Raw genomic sequence first — 18,253 nt, 5'->3', positions numbered from 1 at the left:
TAGGCAATTAATAGCAGCCCATCGAAGCTCCTACCTAGAATATGTGACAACACTGTTGGCCAGTTCAACATAACACGAAGGTTAGCCGGTTTGTTCCATTAAAATGGACCGAGCAATCAAAGTCCTTTTGAAATCTAAAGCCAATATGTATGGCAATGTTGAGAATTATTGCTTGTTTATTCTATAATTTTATTTCTAATTTAATTCTACTTAGTTATCCCACCTAAAATAAATATTTTTTTTGTTCTACTTAGTTATTGTTTTTAGAATAGCTATTTTTATTCTTTGATGGTTATCAAAGTTTGTCTTTTACTAGTTATGGAAAAAAGAGTGATGGAGAAAGCAAGAGACGTCCTCTTTGGACTTTGGTAAAACATAAAAAGGAATAGTTTTATGTGTCTTAATTTTTTAATAAAATATTATTATTTTTTTGTTCTTTAGGTTTTTTTTTTTTCGGATCCTGAGCCAATACAGTCGATTTACTCAAGTAGCATGCTATTGTACAGGTAATGCAAAAAAAATTTGCAAATAGATTTGGCGATCCGATTGAATCAGTCTATCTTCTCGAGTTGGACCACTAATTAGGATAAGGTTTAAGATAAGGAGTGCCCTTTGTCACTGGCTGACGCAGCACGTTGCAGAGAAGACTGGGATCTAGTTTGAAACAGTGGTCCACGACTGACGGGCGAACGTCATCAGAGCTGTCCAAAACTAATTGATTGCTCCTGTATTGGGCGGTCAAAAGGGCATCGATCAGATGGTTGGATGATCTGGTTTCACTGACGGAAGGGGATTGGTTTCAACTTCCGAAGGGTGCGCAGTACTGTATACATACATGACATAGTAGTTTCATGTGCAAGGCATCTGGACTGTCTCACAGCCGTCCGATGAACAGAGCATATATGTGATCTTCATGGCTTGGCATGTGAGGAATGCCGCACTCGAATGCTGTCACAACCCATGACCTTATCCTAAATGACTAGCGTATTATTTAAGTTTCTTGATTCTATATAAATACCTAAGATATATTTAGTAAATAATCGATGTGAGACTAAACATACGCTCGCATGGGTTCTCACGTACTCCTTCCGTTTAAGCCTTGACGTCTTCGTTAGGCTAAGGGTTCAAATCTATTAAAATCTAATAACAAACATCACGATCAGCCCATGGTCAACCCTAATGGATTTGTGCTGCAGTGTCTCATAGTTTACATAGGTTATGGGTCGGATCCGCTCTAATACCATTTATAATATTTGACATAGGTTATGAGCTGGAACTTACTCTCTAATACCATTTATAATAATTCAGGAACTTACTCAAAAGATTAGCGGAAAGGTATTATTTGGATTTCTTGATCCTATATAAGTGTCTAAAATTTACCTATCAAATAATCGATGCGAGACTGAATACATGCCCCGCACGGTCCTCACAAATGCTTGATGCCATACCTAGAGGTGTGGATGGAAGATGGTGGCGAAGTGCACGGGCCAAGTGGGCTGTCAATTTGGTATACTGGGGAAGAGACTTGCACCTCTCGTTTTAGTTCAAGGTGTTAAGGATAGGGTGCGTATGTCCCACACCTTAGATGGTCAGAAAATAATTAAAGACGGCTCTCAAACAAAATTTTGCTTCTGGATGTCAAATTTCACCATATTATTTTTTTCAAAACTTTCTTTCTCATAAAAAATTATTTCTCCTAGCTTTTCCAAGCTATTTATTCAAGAAAACAGTAAAAGACAAAAGAAAGGGAGTGTTAAATAGGAAGGATGCTATATCTTTTAGTCTGCTGATGATCAGATTAGATTTTTTTTATTTTTATTTTTATTTTTATTTTTTTGCCATGTTTGAGTACAAGAAGAAGCACTATCGAAGCTTCGAATCCAAAAATTTCTTTGCTTCGAAGAGAAGAAAAATCATGGGTTATTTCTCTATCCACAAACATATAATTAACAACTCGATGTCAGACAAGAAATCTTTATAAACAAGAAAAGATGATTACTCCGTGCAAACAAATATCAAGAGTCTGAGAAAAATTATAGACAACATACGCAGAAATTTTTATGCAATATTTACGTTAAGCATCACACAGTGGCAGTTCGCAATATGTGCACATGCCATTCATCAATTACTATTCGATGCAAGGGGCTCATTCCAGTTGTGATTTCCAAAACTATCACAAGGTATCTTCCTTCATCATGTTGAGACGTTTTTGAGTCCTTCACAGCATTCAGTCTTGTTTTTCTCGATCGACCTCCAAGTTGCAACGAATTTTAGTCTCATATTTACTGCCATGGACATCATACAACTTGTTATCTACCTATAAAGTTGCTAAAATACCAAAGAAACTTAAGCCAACTTGAGAACAGAGCATTTCAACTCAAATTAGAACTTAAGATAGCCGGTCTCCGGGACCAGCGGGGGTTCTAAAAGAAACCTTGACTTCCTGACAGCCAAATCAAATGTCACATTGACCATATAAGAATCTGCTTTTTGGTAATTTTGTAAGAACCTGCTTTCATCACAGGCTACAGTTCATTGCGCCCCTGGTAGAGGCCAAAAATGTTAAAAGGTGACAGGGTGTTTCGAAGGAATTTCCAGCCAATGCAAAGCCATGATATTGTCTCTTCCAAGTTGAATTGTGCCCCTGCCAGCGGATACCAAGGGGAACAAAGGGGACCTGTCCCACTTGTGGAATCCTACAAGGACTGTGGTCTGCTACCAGACACTGGATTTCTCTTCTTTTACTTCCGTAGTATGCTCTTAGATCCCATCTATCCATATTAAATCACACAAGAAGCAATTATATAGAAGCAGAGGACTTTTCAGCTTTCAACACAGTCTCCGTGTACTCTCTCTCCCAGCTCGATTACGATGTCAACTATCGTAATGAATGATGTAGTCCGGGGTATAAATTCGGCAACACCCGTGACGGACACCGCAGCGTCCGCGACACGCGTGAGAGCCAGCGATGATGGGAGGCGTGACTGGAGAGAGGCCGTGATCCTCGCCGGAGAAGACGACGACAGGATTAATAAGACACCATAACGGTAACAAATTCCGGAAGCCGGGCACGCGCCGGAGACGCCGGGCAACGCCGGTACGGAATCCTACGTGGACGTGGTGGGCCCAGAGGAGGGAGCGGAGGCGTGGCACGTGACAGGAAGAAGAGGCGTCCGTGCTCCGAATCGATCCGTTAGTGACCGTTAGCCCCAGCGTTAACCATGCATGCATGGGCAAAGGATGAGGCTGGGATCTATAAATGGGCGGTTCGTTGAACTCCCTCCCTCCCGCTCCAAACTGTGCTTTTCTCCGCTTCCTTTTCTCTTTCTCTTTTCCTTTTCGCCATTTCTTTTGTCCTCCACAGGGGAGAGAGAGAGAGAGAGAGAGAGGGAGAGAGATAAAGAGAGAGGGGGTCGGCGGCCATGGCGGCGTCTATGAGGTGGCTTCCGCTGCTGGTTCTCGGGCTTTTGGCGGTTGTAGCTGGAGGCTTGGGGTGGATTGGGGGCCAGAGCTTCTTTGTTTCCAGGTACATTCCTCTCCCCTTCCCCTAGTATCTGGTTTTGATTCGTTTCTTCATTTATTTGAACGTTATTGTAGTAATCCAGTGAAGAAGAAGCAGGAAGCAAATTCCTTCAAAAGAATAATGAGCTCTCTCTCTCTTTCTTTTCTTGAAACGAGCGTTAGCCCTGAATAAATCGGCAATTGAGTTGACGATTTCTTCAAGACATTGGGCATTCCTTTCTTTGGGCTTCCCCTGTTTTAGGAGCAGAGCAAATACTTGAGGCCTCTCAGCTCTAGAAACAAACAAGAGTTTTTTAAGCGCGACGATGGGTTCTTGGTTTTAATTCTGCCTATCTTGGTTGTCGCAGGAATGGAGGAGGAATTGGGAGGAGGACGTTGAGAGAAGGCCAGCCGCCGGCGAATGAGACATCTTCGAGGTTAGTTCGACGCTCTGAAATAAATGGCTTAGCATAAATCTGGGTCGTTGGATCTTTCTCGGACATTGCCGAGATTCGACACCTTCCACGCATTGCACCGTTGGATCAAGCGGCCCTGCTATTCCTCTCCTACTTTAATCCGGAATAACGACCTTCTTCTCTTCCTTCATTTTTTTTTTTTTTTTTTTTTGCTAAAACCTTCTTCTCTTCTCTTCTCTTCCTTCGTTTGCGCCTTTCGCTTTCTTGGGAAACGTACAATCGAAGCCATCAGTCAAAAATCAACACAAGCCGGAGATAGACGCCCCCAAGGGACCCGAATCCCGAGAATTTTTCCATTACTGTTTCTTTTCCCTTTTTTTTAAAAAAAATTGGTGGTAATTAGAGGTAAATAATTTACTGCTATATAAATGATTCACCAGGCCTGTGCTGGAGGCAGTGATGGGCGCCGTTGATGACCCGGACATGGTTGCTTCCATGGTGCAAATGTAAGTTTTCCTTCGTTAACTTATAATATTTAATTTACTCTGAACCCTTTAAACTATTTCCATTAAATACACAAACAATTTAGAGGCCTAGATGACTTTATTAGAGCTGGTAAATTTTCTGATTCCAGAACAGAGGGGTTAATTCTTGCTTTACAACTTTTTTTTGCTGTATTTTAACTGTGACTCATTTCTCTTTTTCACTATTGGCAATATATTCTTCTAACACGAACAAATGATGCCTTCTTCCAAAGAAATTCCATCCCATCTTCTTCATTATGTTGTGAAGTTTCTAACTTCAAGAACAATCCCTTCCTAATTTTGCATGTTTGTCATGCCACTATTTGAACTTCATTTAGTTTCCATCTTTTTTTGCTTTTGCATCCAAATTGCTCCCGAGAATCATATTCCCCCAATAATTGTTATAATAGTGTTACGATGGAAAATAATAGACATTCTAACAAATGATAGCTAATATTATTATTATTTTTTATTAGATAAAATTATATTTTTGTACATTCTTCTTGGAGGGTTTTTTGAGAAAAAAATGGAATTTGAAAAAAAAAATCTACTTAAAGGTATAAGTTACAATAATGGTCATTATTTATATTATAACAGTCGATGAGAAATAAGAAAAAATAATAGCTATCATATTTCTTTTATTGTACTACTCCACTTCACTCTTCTTAACTCGCACACGCGATATGACATGCTGTCACGTGATATGATCCACGTCTACCGATGACGGGGAGTGGGCATGGAATTGCAGGTCCAGGTTCTCCTCACGTTGTTTCTCACTCTCACTTTGTCCTCCATTTATTATCTGCAAGCATGCGACAGTTCCTAAGAAAGATTCGCCCTCTTCTCCTTCTTTCTAAGATTTATGGAAATGGCTATGCGATGGTTGTCACGAGCGAGCCTTGGTCCTCTCCACGGCCACAACTATGTTAGCCTTATGGCACTTACTATTTCTTGAATCACTGCTACTTAGATTATGGAGCAGCATGGCCACTCCACCAAAATATACTTGCATAATTCTGGCTTTGAATAATATAATGATTTGTTCCATCAGCAATTTGGGTGGAATGGGAAGCGTTTACTATTCTGAAAAGTTGTGGAACATTATTGGAGTGCGTTAGTTTTAAGCCACTTAATTTTTGGGTCATTCATTACCAGCCCCTTGAGTGCATGTTCTAATGCATAAAGAGGAGGTTTTTTATCTAGTGTGAGAACTCATCTCTCCAGGCGATTGGCCTCTTAAGTCTTCCACACCATGAGTAGTTTCTTTTTTTCCTTGATAGGAACTACTGGTATGGTGAAACCAAAGGAAAGAATACAATTTGCTCTCAAATCCCCAGGGGAGGAGAAAACGTTTGCACAATACTTTCAGCAGAGCAATTGCCATGGTAACTCAAAAATCACTCAGCTGTCTCTCACCATGAGAGAGTAAAACACCAGCTGAGTGATTTTTTGAGTCACAACTTTGAGTCTGAATCCAATTCAATTTAAATAATTTAAGCCATAAGGCTTTAGACCCAATTACAGGACTAAATCTCACACGATCCTTGCACAGGACTTGTGTATCCTTTCGTATAGGCTTCTCTGAGGAGCACATGAATATGAATAGGAGCGAGAGCAAAAATAAGATCATATAATTCGAAAATGTGGAACCACAGCTCGCTAGATTGTTGGGAATTCCTCCTGCAACTCTGTAAATTCTCTCTTTTTGTATTCGTATAGCTTCTTCTTTCAATAAATTATAGGTGGCAAGCACACTCCTTCGGCTGGGGCAGTTCGAGTCTTGAATGAAAACCATCCCTGAACCAAGGAGAAATTTGCCTTACAATTTGGCAAATTTATTTGGCAGGAGCATAAGGAACAGCAGCGCACGCCGGGCGCTCGGATATCTTTCTTGTGGAACCGGCAATCCGATCGACGACTGCTGGCGCTGCGATCCCGCCTGGCACCACCACCGCAAGCGGCTGGCCGACTGCGGCATTGGCTTCGGCCACAATGCCGTCGGCGGGCGCGACGGGCGTCTCTACGTGGTGACGGATCCCGGGGACGACGACCCCGTGAACCCGCGCCCGGGGACGCTGCGCCACGCCGCCATCCAGGACGAGCCCCTCTGGATCGTCTTCAAGCGCGACATGGTCATCACCCTCAAGCAGGAGCTCATCATGAACAGCTTCAAGACCATCGACGGCCGCGGCGCCAACGTGCACATCGCCAACGGCGCCTGCATCACCATCCAATTCGTCACCAACATCATCATCCACGGCCTCCACATCCATGATTGCAAGCCAACCGGGAACGCCATGGTCCGCAGCTCTCCTTCCCACTATGGCTGGAGGACGATGGCTGATGGTGACGCCATCTCCATTTTTGGCTCCAGCCACGTATGGGTGGACCGCTGCTCTCTCTCCAACTGCGCCGACGGACTCGTTGATGCCGTCATGGGCTCCACTGCCATAACCATCTCCAACAACCACTTCACCCACCATAATGAGGTATCATCCCTTTCTTCCATCAATCTTCTTCAACAATGGCAAGAACGCTATACAGAAGACTCAACAAGACCCGGACTGCATCACTTGACCCTCGATTGCATTGCACTCGTTCATGCATAAGAAATTGATCGGATATAGTTCGTAGAGATTATTTTACATTGACTTAAGTGGATGCAGGTGATGCTTTTGGGTCACAGCGATTCCTACGAGAGAGACAAGGGCATGCAAGTCACCATCGCATTCAACCACTTCGGTGAAGGCCTAATTCAGAGAATGCCGAGGTGCTTCATCTTTTTCCCTTCCCCTGTTGTTGCAGAGAAGGCAAAGCTTGGCCAACAAAAGGCAGTGGATTAGGATCTTTCTGTTTTGTGAAATTGCAGGTGCAGGCATGGTTACTTCCATGTGGTAAACAATGACTACACTCATTGGGAGATGTATGCCATTGGTGGGAGTGCAAGTCCAACCATCAACAGCCAGGGCAACCGATACCTTGCCCCGGCCAACCCCTTCGCCAAGGAGGTAATTCAAGTGAATTACAGTGAATTTGTTTATCATACTCTATTGATTCTGCTTCCATACTGAATTGCATATAGTTGTGCATCTTTTCAAATTGGCTGACAGGTTACTAAAAGATTGGACGCGCCCTCAGGTGTCTGGAAGAGTTGGAATTGGAGGTCGGAGGGTGACATGCTGCTCAATGGTGCCTACTTCATTCCCTCTGGAGCAGGAGCTTCAATGAGCTATTCAAGGGCCTCCAGCCTTGGGGCGAAGCCTTCTTCTATGGTTGGCACTATAACTTCAGAAGCAGGGCCCCTTTCGTGCCGCAAGGCTGCTCAGTGCTGATTCCTACACCCATCTACAGCTTGCAAGAACAGCAGGAATGTATCACTCTACTACAAAGTGTTGCAATTTCTTTTATCGACCATGCGATTCCCCTTGCCAACCTTCGCCTGCTCGCATACTGATTTGAGTTTGAAGCAGGTGCAGCAGCGTCGCTGATTTATTTTGTTCCTGGTTTTTCTCCTTGGGATATTTGCTTATGTCTTTCTGTTATACTCTCCACAACTTCACCTGTCTCCCATTGTCCAAGGATTGATTGGCTTTTGGATGTTACCTTTTCTACGTATGGAATTTACATACATGCGAATGATTGATATTAATATGGCATGCAAATCTGTTGTAATCGATGCATTAAGGAAGAGTTCTATTATCTACAATCTTGGCTTGTCTAATCCTCCTACTCTTCTTGTCATTGTTTTATTTTTTTTTGTTTTATGTGTAAGGATATAGCTGAGCGATCTTAACTAAATCAGCATCTATGGTAAAAGCGGATGGAAATTTTGTTTCTCAGTTGGAAACTATAGATGGAGGTAGGAAGCAAATCGTGGGAAGTTTATGTTTTCTCATTCAATGCAGTCATTCACCACAACTTCAGAAACTCTGAATTGTTAGTCTTCTTAAATCTGCACTTTGCGGTATTATAGAGGGTGCCATCTGGGTTTGATCCCACCCACTCTAATATTTGGCTGGGATTCCAGCCATCCACCAGTCCTAGCTCTCATCACACATACGCACTAAAAAAATGGATACTAATAATTCAATATTAAGTTGAGAAATTAGCTACCTGGGGTATCTTTATATCATATACATAAATAATAGAGGAGGTACCAAACGTGATATGAAATTGGTTGTGGAAAATTGGCTGGTTTTTGTTTCAGAAACTCCCTCAAGTCAGACTCTTATATAAAATTCGGAGCTTGTGGCCATTCTGAATTCTGGTGTTTTTTTGTTAAAGTCTCATTCGGATGTAAGAAGGGGCACAACAACTTAGTCTTCTGAGATCAGCAAAATAGAGCTCTTCATATTCAAAAGAGGCTGGTATAATAGGAAAGTGTTGGCCTGAAAATTTTTGTGAAATTGATTAAAACTTTCAAACAATGAATGCTCCTACTTGTTGGTCTAGATGAGGTTCTTTCCTCCGACATTCCATGTCCTAATTGCTTTGGAGCCATTTTGCTTCTTTTTCTCGCATATATATCTCTCCTCTCTTAACAATGTAACTCATCTTTGTCCCTCGTCTCTGCTCTAAATACGATTAATCTTTAATAAAAGCCGTATGGCTCCTTTTTGCCTCCCTTTACATCAAAAAATAATAATAATAATAATAAACAACAGAGTTTACTCTTGTATTATGCGACTTATTAGCTTATCATGAAGACATGAAGATTATCTTCTCAACTATTTGTTCTTGCTCTTGGAATAATGTAAAGGGTATCCTTTAGCCTCTCTGGTTTCACAATCAAAGGATTTCTTTCTTGTTTTTTTTTTTTTTTTTTGATCGGATTCATAATCAAAAATTGAAGAAGTAGATTTGGTATAAGCCAGACCAAGGAATATCCTAAGATTTGCTGCAGAAGCACCTGCCTGTTGTTGGAGAGACAATATGGCACTGTGATGCGATATGTCAATAGCTCAAGATATAAGGTACCAAATATTCTGTAACACGATTCCTGCAGAGGATCGACGGATAGAACGGAAGAGAGAACACAGCAATCCATTATTTTTGACAATGGTGTCCGAAGTGCAGTGCCCCTACAAGGCCTACTTAAAGACTCCTTTAAGGTGGTGGACCTCTCTGTCTCCAGTTGGGTCAGATTTCAACTCTGATGGTTGCAGAGCCTTCTGCTATGTAAAGCAAGCGCTGCACCGACATCTAGCAACTTGAGCTTCTAGATATTTGATTCGAGCCTGAGCTATGCCTTTTTTTTTTTTTTTTTTTTTCTTCTTGCAGTAAAACCGGTATTTCATATAGCTCTCACATGAGTACAGTCAAACAAGAAGAAAAGATAATACAAGAGAGAATGAATATCAGCAGCCCTCGTCCAAATAAACTCATTGGAATGCCAAGCCATGAAGGGATGCCTTAAGCACCTCCACCAAAATAATAAGCATTCAAGAATCATCAGCCTCTACCATGGAACGATACCTAATGCGATCTTATATTTAGCATCTCATGATAGGCTGCTTTCGACCTATTTAATTTCTTTCCTTTCCACATCCGATTCCAGCTGGAAAACATTAACCAACTTTATGCTATTGACCGTCGGCAAAGCATGAAAGTACCCTGCCAAGGCCACTAAACCGCATGTGCTGAAACGAATAATACTCTTTTGTACCATCGAGACTATTTGCTTCTGCATTTCACTAGCACTCTGCAATAAATCAGCATGCTATCAACATGACTTAGATATTAGCGATTGCAAATAAATTTTCAGAGAATGTTATTAAAGTTGATTATATAGAAAACACCAAATTTTATTTCATGAATTATTAAAAATCATTGCTAATTTTATTCTACAAGAATTCTTATTCTTATCCTTTAGTAGTGATAAATTTTATCCTTATTCTTTAGTAGTTATAAGTTTTATCCTTATCTTTCAGTAGTAATAAATCTTATCTTTATTCTTTAGTAGTGTCTTTTCCTTATCTTTTAGTTGGTGTTGAATTTGAGTAGGAATCAAATATCCGACTCTATTTAAAGGGACTTTGGTGTGGCTTGAGAAAAGGGGATGAGAGTTGCTCTTGTTGGTGAAGAGTGAGAGAAAGCTTTTTCGCATGGCTCATTCTTTTTAATAAAGTAATTTTCTCTCTTCTAATTATTTTTGTTTTAACATTTGTTCGGTGTTTGTTCTAAATCTTGAGCCCGTATGGTCGATCTATTCCGCATAACCAATTGTAAGCATCATGACAGTCATCCCGGCCTTTGGCTCTCGGAATATGAAAATGTCATGCAACAGAAATCTAAATCAGAAAGGCTTCTCTCGGTAAAATTGAGCAGTATGTTTCTATATACTATCAGAACCTCTTGCACTATGAGATTTGATCTCCTACCTTATTTCATGAAAGGATTTGTTAGTTTAGTCACAGGTCATCCATGTAGTGGTGTGCAATTAATGTTTCTTTTAACTCAAAATCTCTTTTTATGGGTTCTCCATGGAAGAAAACCTGCTTCCTGCAACAATTAGTGATTCTTAAACCTAGGCACCTTGGATTGTCTTCCTTATGAATCAGTGAACTCTGAGTTGAACTGTAGAAATGGTGATTAATTGAATCTTGGTAAATTTAAACATCATGTGTTTCTTTCACTAGCACTCATCCACTGATTGTTGGTCGAGCAAACAAAGCCCAGCAAAGCATCAGTTTAATTTGGCACCAATCATACTCATGACATACATTGTATGCCCCCAAAACATTATTGACAACTAAATTATCCTAGCTGCCGATCCATGTTTTTACTGTTTGTCCTCTCCACTCGGACAAAGCCTGGTCCTCGGCTTCTCTCCCTTTATTCAACCCTATCTTCCCAGAGATTCTGTCGAGTGATAAACAACAGTCAGAAATTTCCAAGAATCATGGTGGTCTAGGACAAAAAACGTTTGCCTGGATGGCACATCCAAGCATGTGTCACTTCACCTCAAAACAAGGTGATTTAGGTACTAAATCTTAGTTGTCCGAGGCTTGTGTGAGAGTTATTCTCAAGAAAGCACGTTAGGCATGTTAAATCAAGCAAAAAAGTCGCAATTAAGCTTAGCTTTAAATGTTTTTAAGTAGAGATGGCAATCCGATCAGATCGGATACAGAATAGATAAAAATTCAGATCCAAATTGGATCGTTTTATTAAATAAGTAACTTAATCTGATATATATAATAGATTGAATCAAGTTAAATGAGTTGCCGCCCCTATTTTATAAAGGATGGGTGCGAATTTGCTTGGATGGAAGAGGGTTACATGCTGAAGACTTTGAGGGGGCATGGGCTTCCTAAACCTATTTATGATGGTCGTATTGAGGGATGGGTGCAATTAGGTCTGCCTTCGAGGTATGCCGATTCATTTAAATACAAAAAAATGGTAGTTTTATAAGCATCATGCTTGGGAAAGCACCGTGCTTTGAAGTATCTTACTTCCTCCTTTATTCCTCAAAAAGAAAAAAAAAAAAAAGGCATCATGCTTACAATTAGGTGTTTTGATGAGCATGGTCGGTTCGATTCAGGTCTTAAGATCGACAAAAAGTGAATGGAGCCTTCACTGTGGCTCAACAATAAACCATGTTTAGACTAGATTTCCTAAACCATGTCTGATATTGCATATTGATACCCAAGCATCAACAAAGCAGTCTTGTTGAAAGAGTGGATTTTTTTTTTTTTTTTGAGGAGTCTTTCAATTCTTTTCTCTTTTTTTTTGTTGAAAAAATAGGGAGGGAGGAGGGACGAGCCCACCCGCATAGCAGCCCCTACCGAGCCCTCCTTCCACCAAGGAATGTTCGATGCAGGTCGCAAGTTTTTGCATGTCCTTTCTGACCCGTGGGCTCCTTCCATTGGGATCAACACCCACGTATGAGTACGTCATCCCAGCACCACCGAGGCTATCGACGGATCAATAAGCCCTCCCAGTCCACGTATCCGAGCAAGAAGCATCCAGTCTCCTCAATTTAATCGAACTTGGAATTACGTGGTTGAAAGTAAGACCCAGTTCCACTAAGCTACAACCTCAGTAGCAGTCTTTCAATTCCTTGCCAACACTTATACTACTAACACAACTCCATCATCGAAACTGTTCAAGAGTTGAACCAGTGCTCTCACTACAAATCAAGCCAATTTCTTTTCCTACCGCTTTTATCTTCTACCCTTCTATGTTTCTTATAGTCTCTTGCACTCTCCTTCTATTTCATTTTCTTACTCAAATCTAATTTTTTTCTTGCTTTTATTTTTTGATAAACCAAAAGATCAGAGATCTAGAAAAGGCAATTATATAGAGCAAATATATTTACAACTTATACCATCGTTCTGAATCAAATGAGCAAATTCTGAATGAAAAATCGAATCTTTGTGAAAATCCATGCTTGTATCTTTCAGTGAGCGAGCAAGAAGTTAGTTTCTCTAAATAGGCCCATGCTTTTTATTTAAAAAAATATTATTAGATATTGCACTGGTATCACTGGTAACGATTAATAAAGTTTGTGCGACTCAAAAGTTGCCACATCAGACTTGGGCTGTTAAAGCTAAAGTTCATATCTTATTCCCATTTCCATGCTTGATGGTTGTTCCTATGTCTCTATCTCTCCCTCTCCTTTTTCTTTTAATAGTTATAAAAAAAAACGATAATAAAATCTCTTTTCTTCCTTCTCTTTTCTCTTTTATTTTTTTTTTCTCTTTATGGAAGGAAAAGCTTTATCGTCAAAACTCTAATCAAGATGGCCGACGGCCGTCGTGCCAAATTTATATTTAATAAAAGGTCAAGTCCCAACACTGTTTCACGCACAAGAACTACGCCCATGGGGTTGGTCATGCTTGCCGGAGTCCGTGCTGAAAAAACGAAGAGTTCTCAATCTATATCTAAAGGAAGATGCAAACAACTTTCCTTCATCATCCCAGAACAAAATAGCCTACATCCACGTCTACCAGAACAAAATAGCTGAAATTTTACAATCTCCCAAAATAACAAGGGTTACAAGATATTATAGTTAAACCTTGGCTCCAGAGTTCCAACCCTTATCAGCATTTCTGGTAGAATAAAACACTACATAGTTACCTCAAAGATAAGTATATTTAGTCGCTTCGCTCCGTTAGAATACCAGTATACCACTCAAATAAGAATACCATTCAATATGAGTTACTTACTCTAACCAAATATTTTCATAATCTGTATACTTCTTATTTCTGACCAGCTTTGTGTTGTGTACTTTAATGACCAAAACAAAAATAAAAAGAAAGGTCAACATGACGCGGAAATGGACCGGTAATCCTTGGAAACTTGGGCTAGTGTCTGTCCAAGGTGGAGAACCATATGGCTAGGTGGAGGGCCCTGAAGCAAGGGTTTCCAAATCCTAATCTGAATACCTGAGATTGCTAATCTAATTTAATATTATTTAAGCATTATATTTATTAATTTATTTATTAATTTTATTTATTGTTGGTACATGAGATTGAAAGTAACTGTAGCCTGCATGTGGATAAATCCTTCATCATTACTTAAAATTTTCTTAATCCAAATTAAAGTGAGATTCATCTTAGATCCTTAGTGCACCTATCAAAACTAGCAACATGTAGCTAGAACCTTTTTGGATTTTCTAATTTTGAAATTTGAATTTGTTATTTATTTTTTCCAACTAAGTTTCCACGGAACCACTCATACTTAGGGCTCGTTTGGTTCGCGGGAAGCATTTTCCTTCCTAGGAATATGATTCCTGGGAAACAAATTCCTAGGAAGAGGATGCCTAGGAAAGTATTTTTGGCATGTTTGGTTGACCATGGGAAAGTGACAAATTTCCAAGGTGCTTATGTTTGGTTGGCCATCCACTTTCCTAGGAAAGTTATATATAATTCCTATTATGCCCTTAATAAAAATTAGATTTTTAATGCCTCTTTAATGCTTCTTTAATGCTGAAGGGACTTTTTGGGAAAAAGTAAAAATGGAGTGATTCCCGCCTCATGGGAAAGTAACTTTCCCATGTTTCTCATGGGAAAGACTTTCCCATGAAATGTGGGAATCACATTCCCATGGGAATATAACTTTCCCTTCTCTCTCCTTTGAAAACTCCAACCAAACAAGAGGCATCTCATTACTTTCCCGTTGACCACACTTTCCCCCCTTCTTTTCCCGCGAACCAAACGAGCCCTTAATGAAGTTTTCATCTCGAGCCCAATCTTTACTATTATAATACAAATGCTTTAGCCTCGCGTGGGTTATTTGGACTTACAATCTTTTGTATCATTGTGCTCAAATCTCCTGTATTATTTTGCTCAAATCTCATTTGAGCTGAACATTTTTTTGTTCTTTAATGCATCTCGCATTCAACTTTTGAAAAAAATTCTAACAGCTAACATCATTCTTAACTTTAAAGACTTTCCTTGCAAGCCTCAATTTTTGAATCCTAAAAGAAGAAAACAAAAGTAAAAGAGAAGGGTAGATGGATACCGTATCAACTTCGCATGTGACTGAGAATTTCGCCTGTCGAAATCTCGCCTACCAGAAAGTAGAGAAATGCATACGATAGAAAAGCGGAAGATGGACACCCACCCACCAACGGAACCCAAGCAGTCAGCGGTCCGCCCTTTGCCTTTCCCAAAACCCTCCATCCTTACGCTCACCCACGAACGCACTCACCGACTATGACACCCCCTCACAACAGCCCCCCTAGCCACCGGTAACACCACCCCTATTCCCAACAACGTAGGTCTACTTATTAGTTGGACCAGGACCACAGATCGGCGGTGGACCAGTGCAATCATGAAGAGACACGCCCTCTTGTTTTGTCCGTGGATGTTCACGTCGCTCCATTGTTGGACGGTCCATCGCTGAGCTGGTGGATCTGGTTACGCACCATTATGGGGTGTATGAGTGGGTGTGTTGGAAGATTGTGATAAAAATAGAAGTTGTTTATAAAAGCCCACCTCAAAAACCCAACTATCTTCATCCCAAAAACCCTGCCCCCAGCCACTCCCCACCAAAGCTGCCAAAAATCCCACCTTTTTACTTCCAAACTCTTGTCCTCTGCGCCTCACTCCGAGTCTTCTTCATCTTCCTCCAATGGCATATTCTCCTCTTCTTTTCTTCTTCCTCTCTCTCTTCTTCTCCTTCTTCTCGGCCTTCTCCTCGGAGTCCTCCGACGTCCTCCTCCTCCTGGAGAAGATAAAGCCGGCGCTCCAGGGCCGCTCGTCGGCGGAGAACCTTCAGCTCTCGTCCTGGAACACCTCCACCCCGCTCTGCCTCTGGCGCGGCCTCCAGTGGACCTCCTCCGCTGGCGCTTCTCTCAACTGCAACGACTCCGCCGTCCGCTCCAACCGCTCCCTCGCCAACGATTCCTCCCTCCAGCTCCTCTCCATCCGCCTCCCCGCCGCCGCCCTCGCCGGATCCATCCCTCCGGAGATTGGGGACCTCTCCTCTCTCCAGTCCCTCTACCTCGGCGTCAACTCCCTCTCTGGCACCCTCCCTCTCGAGCTCGGTAACTGCCCCTCCCTCGCCGAAGTCGACCTCTCCGACAACTCAGTCTCCGGCTCCCTCCCTCCCTCCATCTGGAACCTCTGTGACCGCCTCGTCTCCCTCCGTCTCCACGGCAACAACCTCTCCGGCGCCGTCCCCGACCCCGCCGTCCCCAATTCCACCTGCGACCGCGTCCAAGTTCTCGACTTTGGCGCCAACCGCTTCGTAGGAGAGTTCCCCGAGTTCATCACCGGCTTCCGTGGCTTGCAAGAACTCGACCTCGGGAGCAATAGATTCTCCGGGCCGATACCGGCGTCGCTCGCCGGGCTGAGAAACCTGGAGAGATTGAACCTTTCCTACAATAACTTCACCGGGGCGTTGCCGGAGGCCTTCGGGCAATCCAAGTTCGGCGCGGCGGCGTTCCAGGGGAACCCCGGGCTGTGCGGGGCGCCCCTGCGGAAATGTGGCTCGCGCTCCGTCCTGAGCTCCGGGGCGATTGCTGGGTTGGTGATCGGACTGATGACGGGGGCTGTGGTCCTCGCATCGGTGTCTATTGGATGGGCGCAGGGGAGGAAGAAGAAGAACAGGGGAAGGAGGGCAGAAGAGGAGGAGATGGAAATGGAGGATGGCAACAATGGTGGTGAGGGGAAACTAATAGTGTTTCAGGGCGGTGAGCACTTGACGCTGGAGGACGTGCTGAACGCCACTGGCCAAGTGATGGAGAAGACCAGCTATGGGACTGTGTACAAGGCTAAGCTTGCCGATGGGGGCACGATTGCTCTTCGGCTATTGAGGGAAGGCAGCTGCAAGGATGCGGCTTCGTGCTTGCCCGTCGTCCGGCTGCTCGGTCGAGCACGGCATGAGAACTTGGTTTCCTTGAAAGCCTTCTACCAGGGGAAGAGGGGAGAGAAGCTCCTCATCTATGACTACCTCCCGAATAGAACCCTCCATGATCTCCTTCATGGTAAGTGGATTTCCCCGAACTCAAATGAATCTGTGATCACGTAAAACTCACCCGTTTCGATTCTCTCATGTTGTTGCAGAGTCTAGAGCTGGAAGGACTCTGCCGAACTGGGCTAGAAGGCACAAGATAGCACTGGGAGTGGCGAGGGGGCTCGCCCACCTTCACACGGGGCAGGAGACGCCGATCACCCATGGAAATATCCGGTCCAAGAACGTGCTCGTCGATGAGCTCTTCGTGCCGAGGCTCAGCGATTACGGGCTCGACAAACTGATGGTGCCGGCGGTAGCCGATGAGATGGTGTCTGCTGCAAAATCTGATGGCTACAAGGCGCCTGAGCTGCAGAAGATGAAGAAGTGCAACTCGAGGACAGATGTGTATGCTTTCGGGATACTGCTGCTGGAGATCCTAATGGGCAAGAAACCTGGGAACGGGAGGAATGGCGAGGGCGTGGACTTGCCGTCCTTGGTCAAGGTGGCGGTGCTGGAGGAGACGACGATGGAGGTGTTCGATGTGGAGATCTTGAAGGGGATAAGGAGCCCGACAGAGGATGGGTTGGTGCAGGCGTTGAAGTTGGCGATGGGCTGCTGTGCTCCCGTAGCATCCGTGAGGCCGGACATGAACGAAGTCGTGAAGCAGCTGGAGGAGAACAGGCCAAGGAACAGGTCTGCTCTATATAGTCCTACAGATACCAGGAGTGAGATAGGGACACCCTTCTGAATCCTTCCAAAAGTGCTTGCTTTCATTATCTTCAACTATATTAACTCTACTAGTCCTTTCAAAGGAAGGAGGTGGTGGTTCTCCATCGGGGAAGGAGATGGCAGGTATCTTGATCGTTTGATGTTGATGATTCTAGTTTCGAAATATAGCAACTATATTTGCGCATGCGGGAAGAATTAAGGAAGTTTAACTTTATCCTTTGATGATTTGTATTGGTTGGAAGATGTTCGGAGCTGCATTGAGAACTTCATTTACTTTGATCATTTAATTTGGAACTTTGTTTTGGAGGAGTTAGCCTTTGATAGCTAGGGACCAGTAGTGAATTGTTATCCAGATATCGAAACCAAATTTATGGCATAATATGTACTGTTTGGGAACCAATATATATGGAAAGTGACGTTGGAAAGCTTTGTCTATATTATTTGGATTGCATGATTAGTGCTTCTTGAATAATTCTCAATACTATAAAGGGCTTGCTGCAATTTGGATGTTTATGCCACTTTGGTTGGCCAACTTTAAACTCCTTTGTTTGCTATTGCTCTATAGTTTTGATGCTCAGAACTTCTTGCAGGATTTTATCTTCAGGACCAATGAAGAATTTGAGCAGCTGTAAGTGGGATCATGTAGCTGATTGTTATAAATTTAAATTAACAAAATGAGTG

At 42.5% G+C, this 18,253-nt stretch overlaps 2 protein-coding genes across 2 annotated transcripts; both read left to right on the top strand.

Annotated features, from left to right (window-relative positions):
- Positions 1–3,301: 3,301 nt before the first annotated feature.
- On the top strand, positions 3,302–8,147 carry LOC103706993 (probable pectate lyase 8). Its single transcript, XM_017842743.2, has 7 exons — positions 3,302–3,526; positions 3,870–3,938; positions 4,358–4,423; positions 6,288–6,930; positions 7,108–7,211; positions 7,311–7,449; positions 7,552–8,147. Exons 1-7 carry the CDS (start codon positions 3,423–3,425, stop codon positions 7,771–7,773), a joined length of 1,347 nt encoding a protein of 448 aa, XP_017698232.2. The 5' UTR covers positions 3,302–3,422; the 3' UTR covers positions 7,774–8,147.
- Positions 8,148–15,402: 7,255 nt separating this feature from the next.
- On the top strand, positions 15,403–18,007 carry LOC103706992 (putative kinase-like protein TMKL1). The gene is made up of 2 exons (XM_008791309.4): positions 15,403–16,874; positions 16,954–18,007. The coding sequence occupies exons 1-2, from the start codon at positions 15,518–15,520 to the stop codon at positions 17,589–17,591; spliced, it is 1,995 nt and encodes a 664-aa protein (XP_008789531.1). The 5' UTR covers positions 15,403–15,517; the 3' UTR covers positions 17,592–18,007.
- Positions 18,008–18,253: the final 246 nt, after the last annotated feature.

This window comes from Phoenix dactylifera, chromosome 18, assembly GCF_009389715.1.
Source record: "Phoenix dactylifera cultivar Barhee BC4 chromosome 18, palm_55x_up_171113_PBpolish2nd_filt_p, whole genome shotgun sequence".
Lineage (NCBI taxonomy): Eukaryota > Viridiplantae > Streptophyta > Magnoliopsida > Arecales > Arecaceae > Phoenix > Phoenix dactylifera.
Note: the sequence above shows the minus strand (reverse complement) of the source record. Positions and strands in the feature narration are given on the sequence as shown.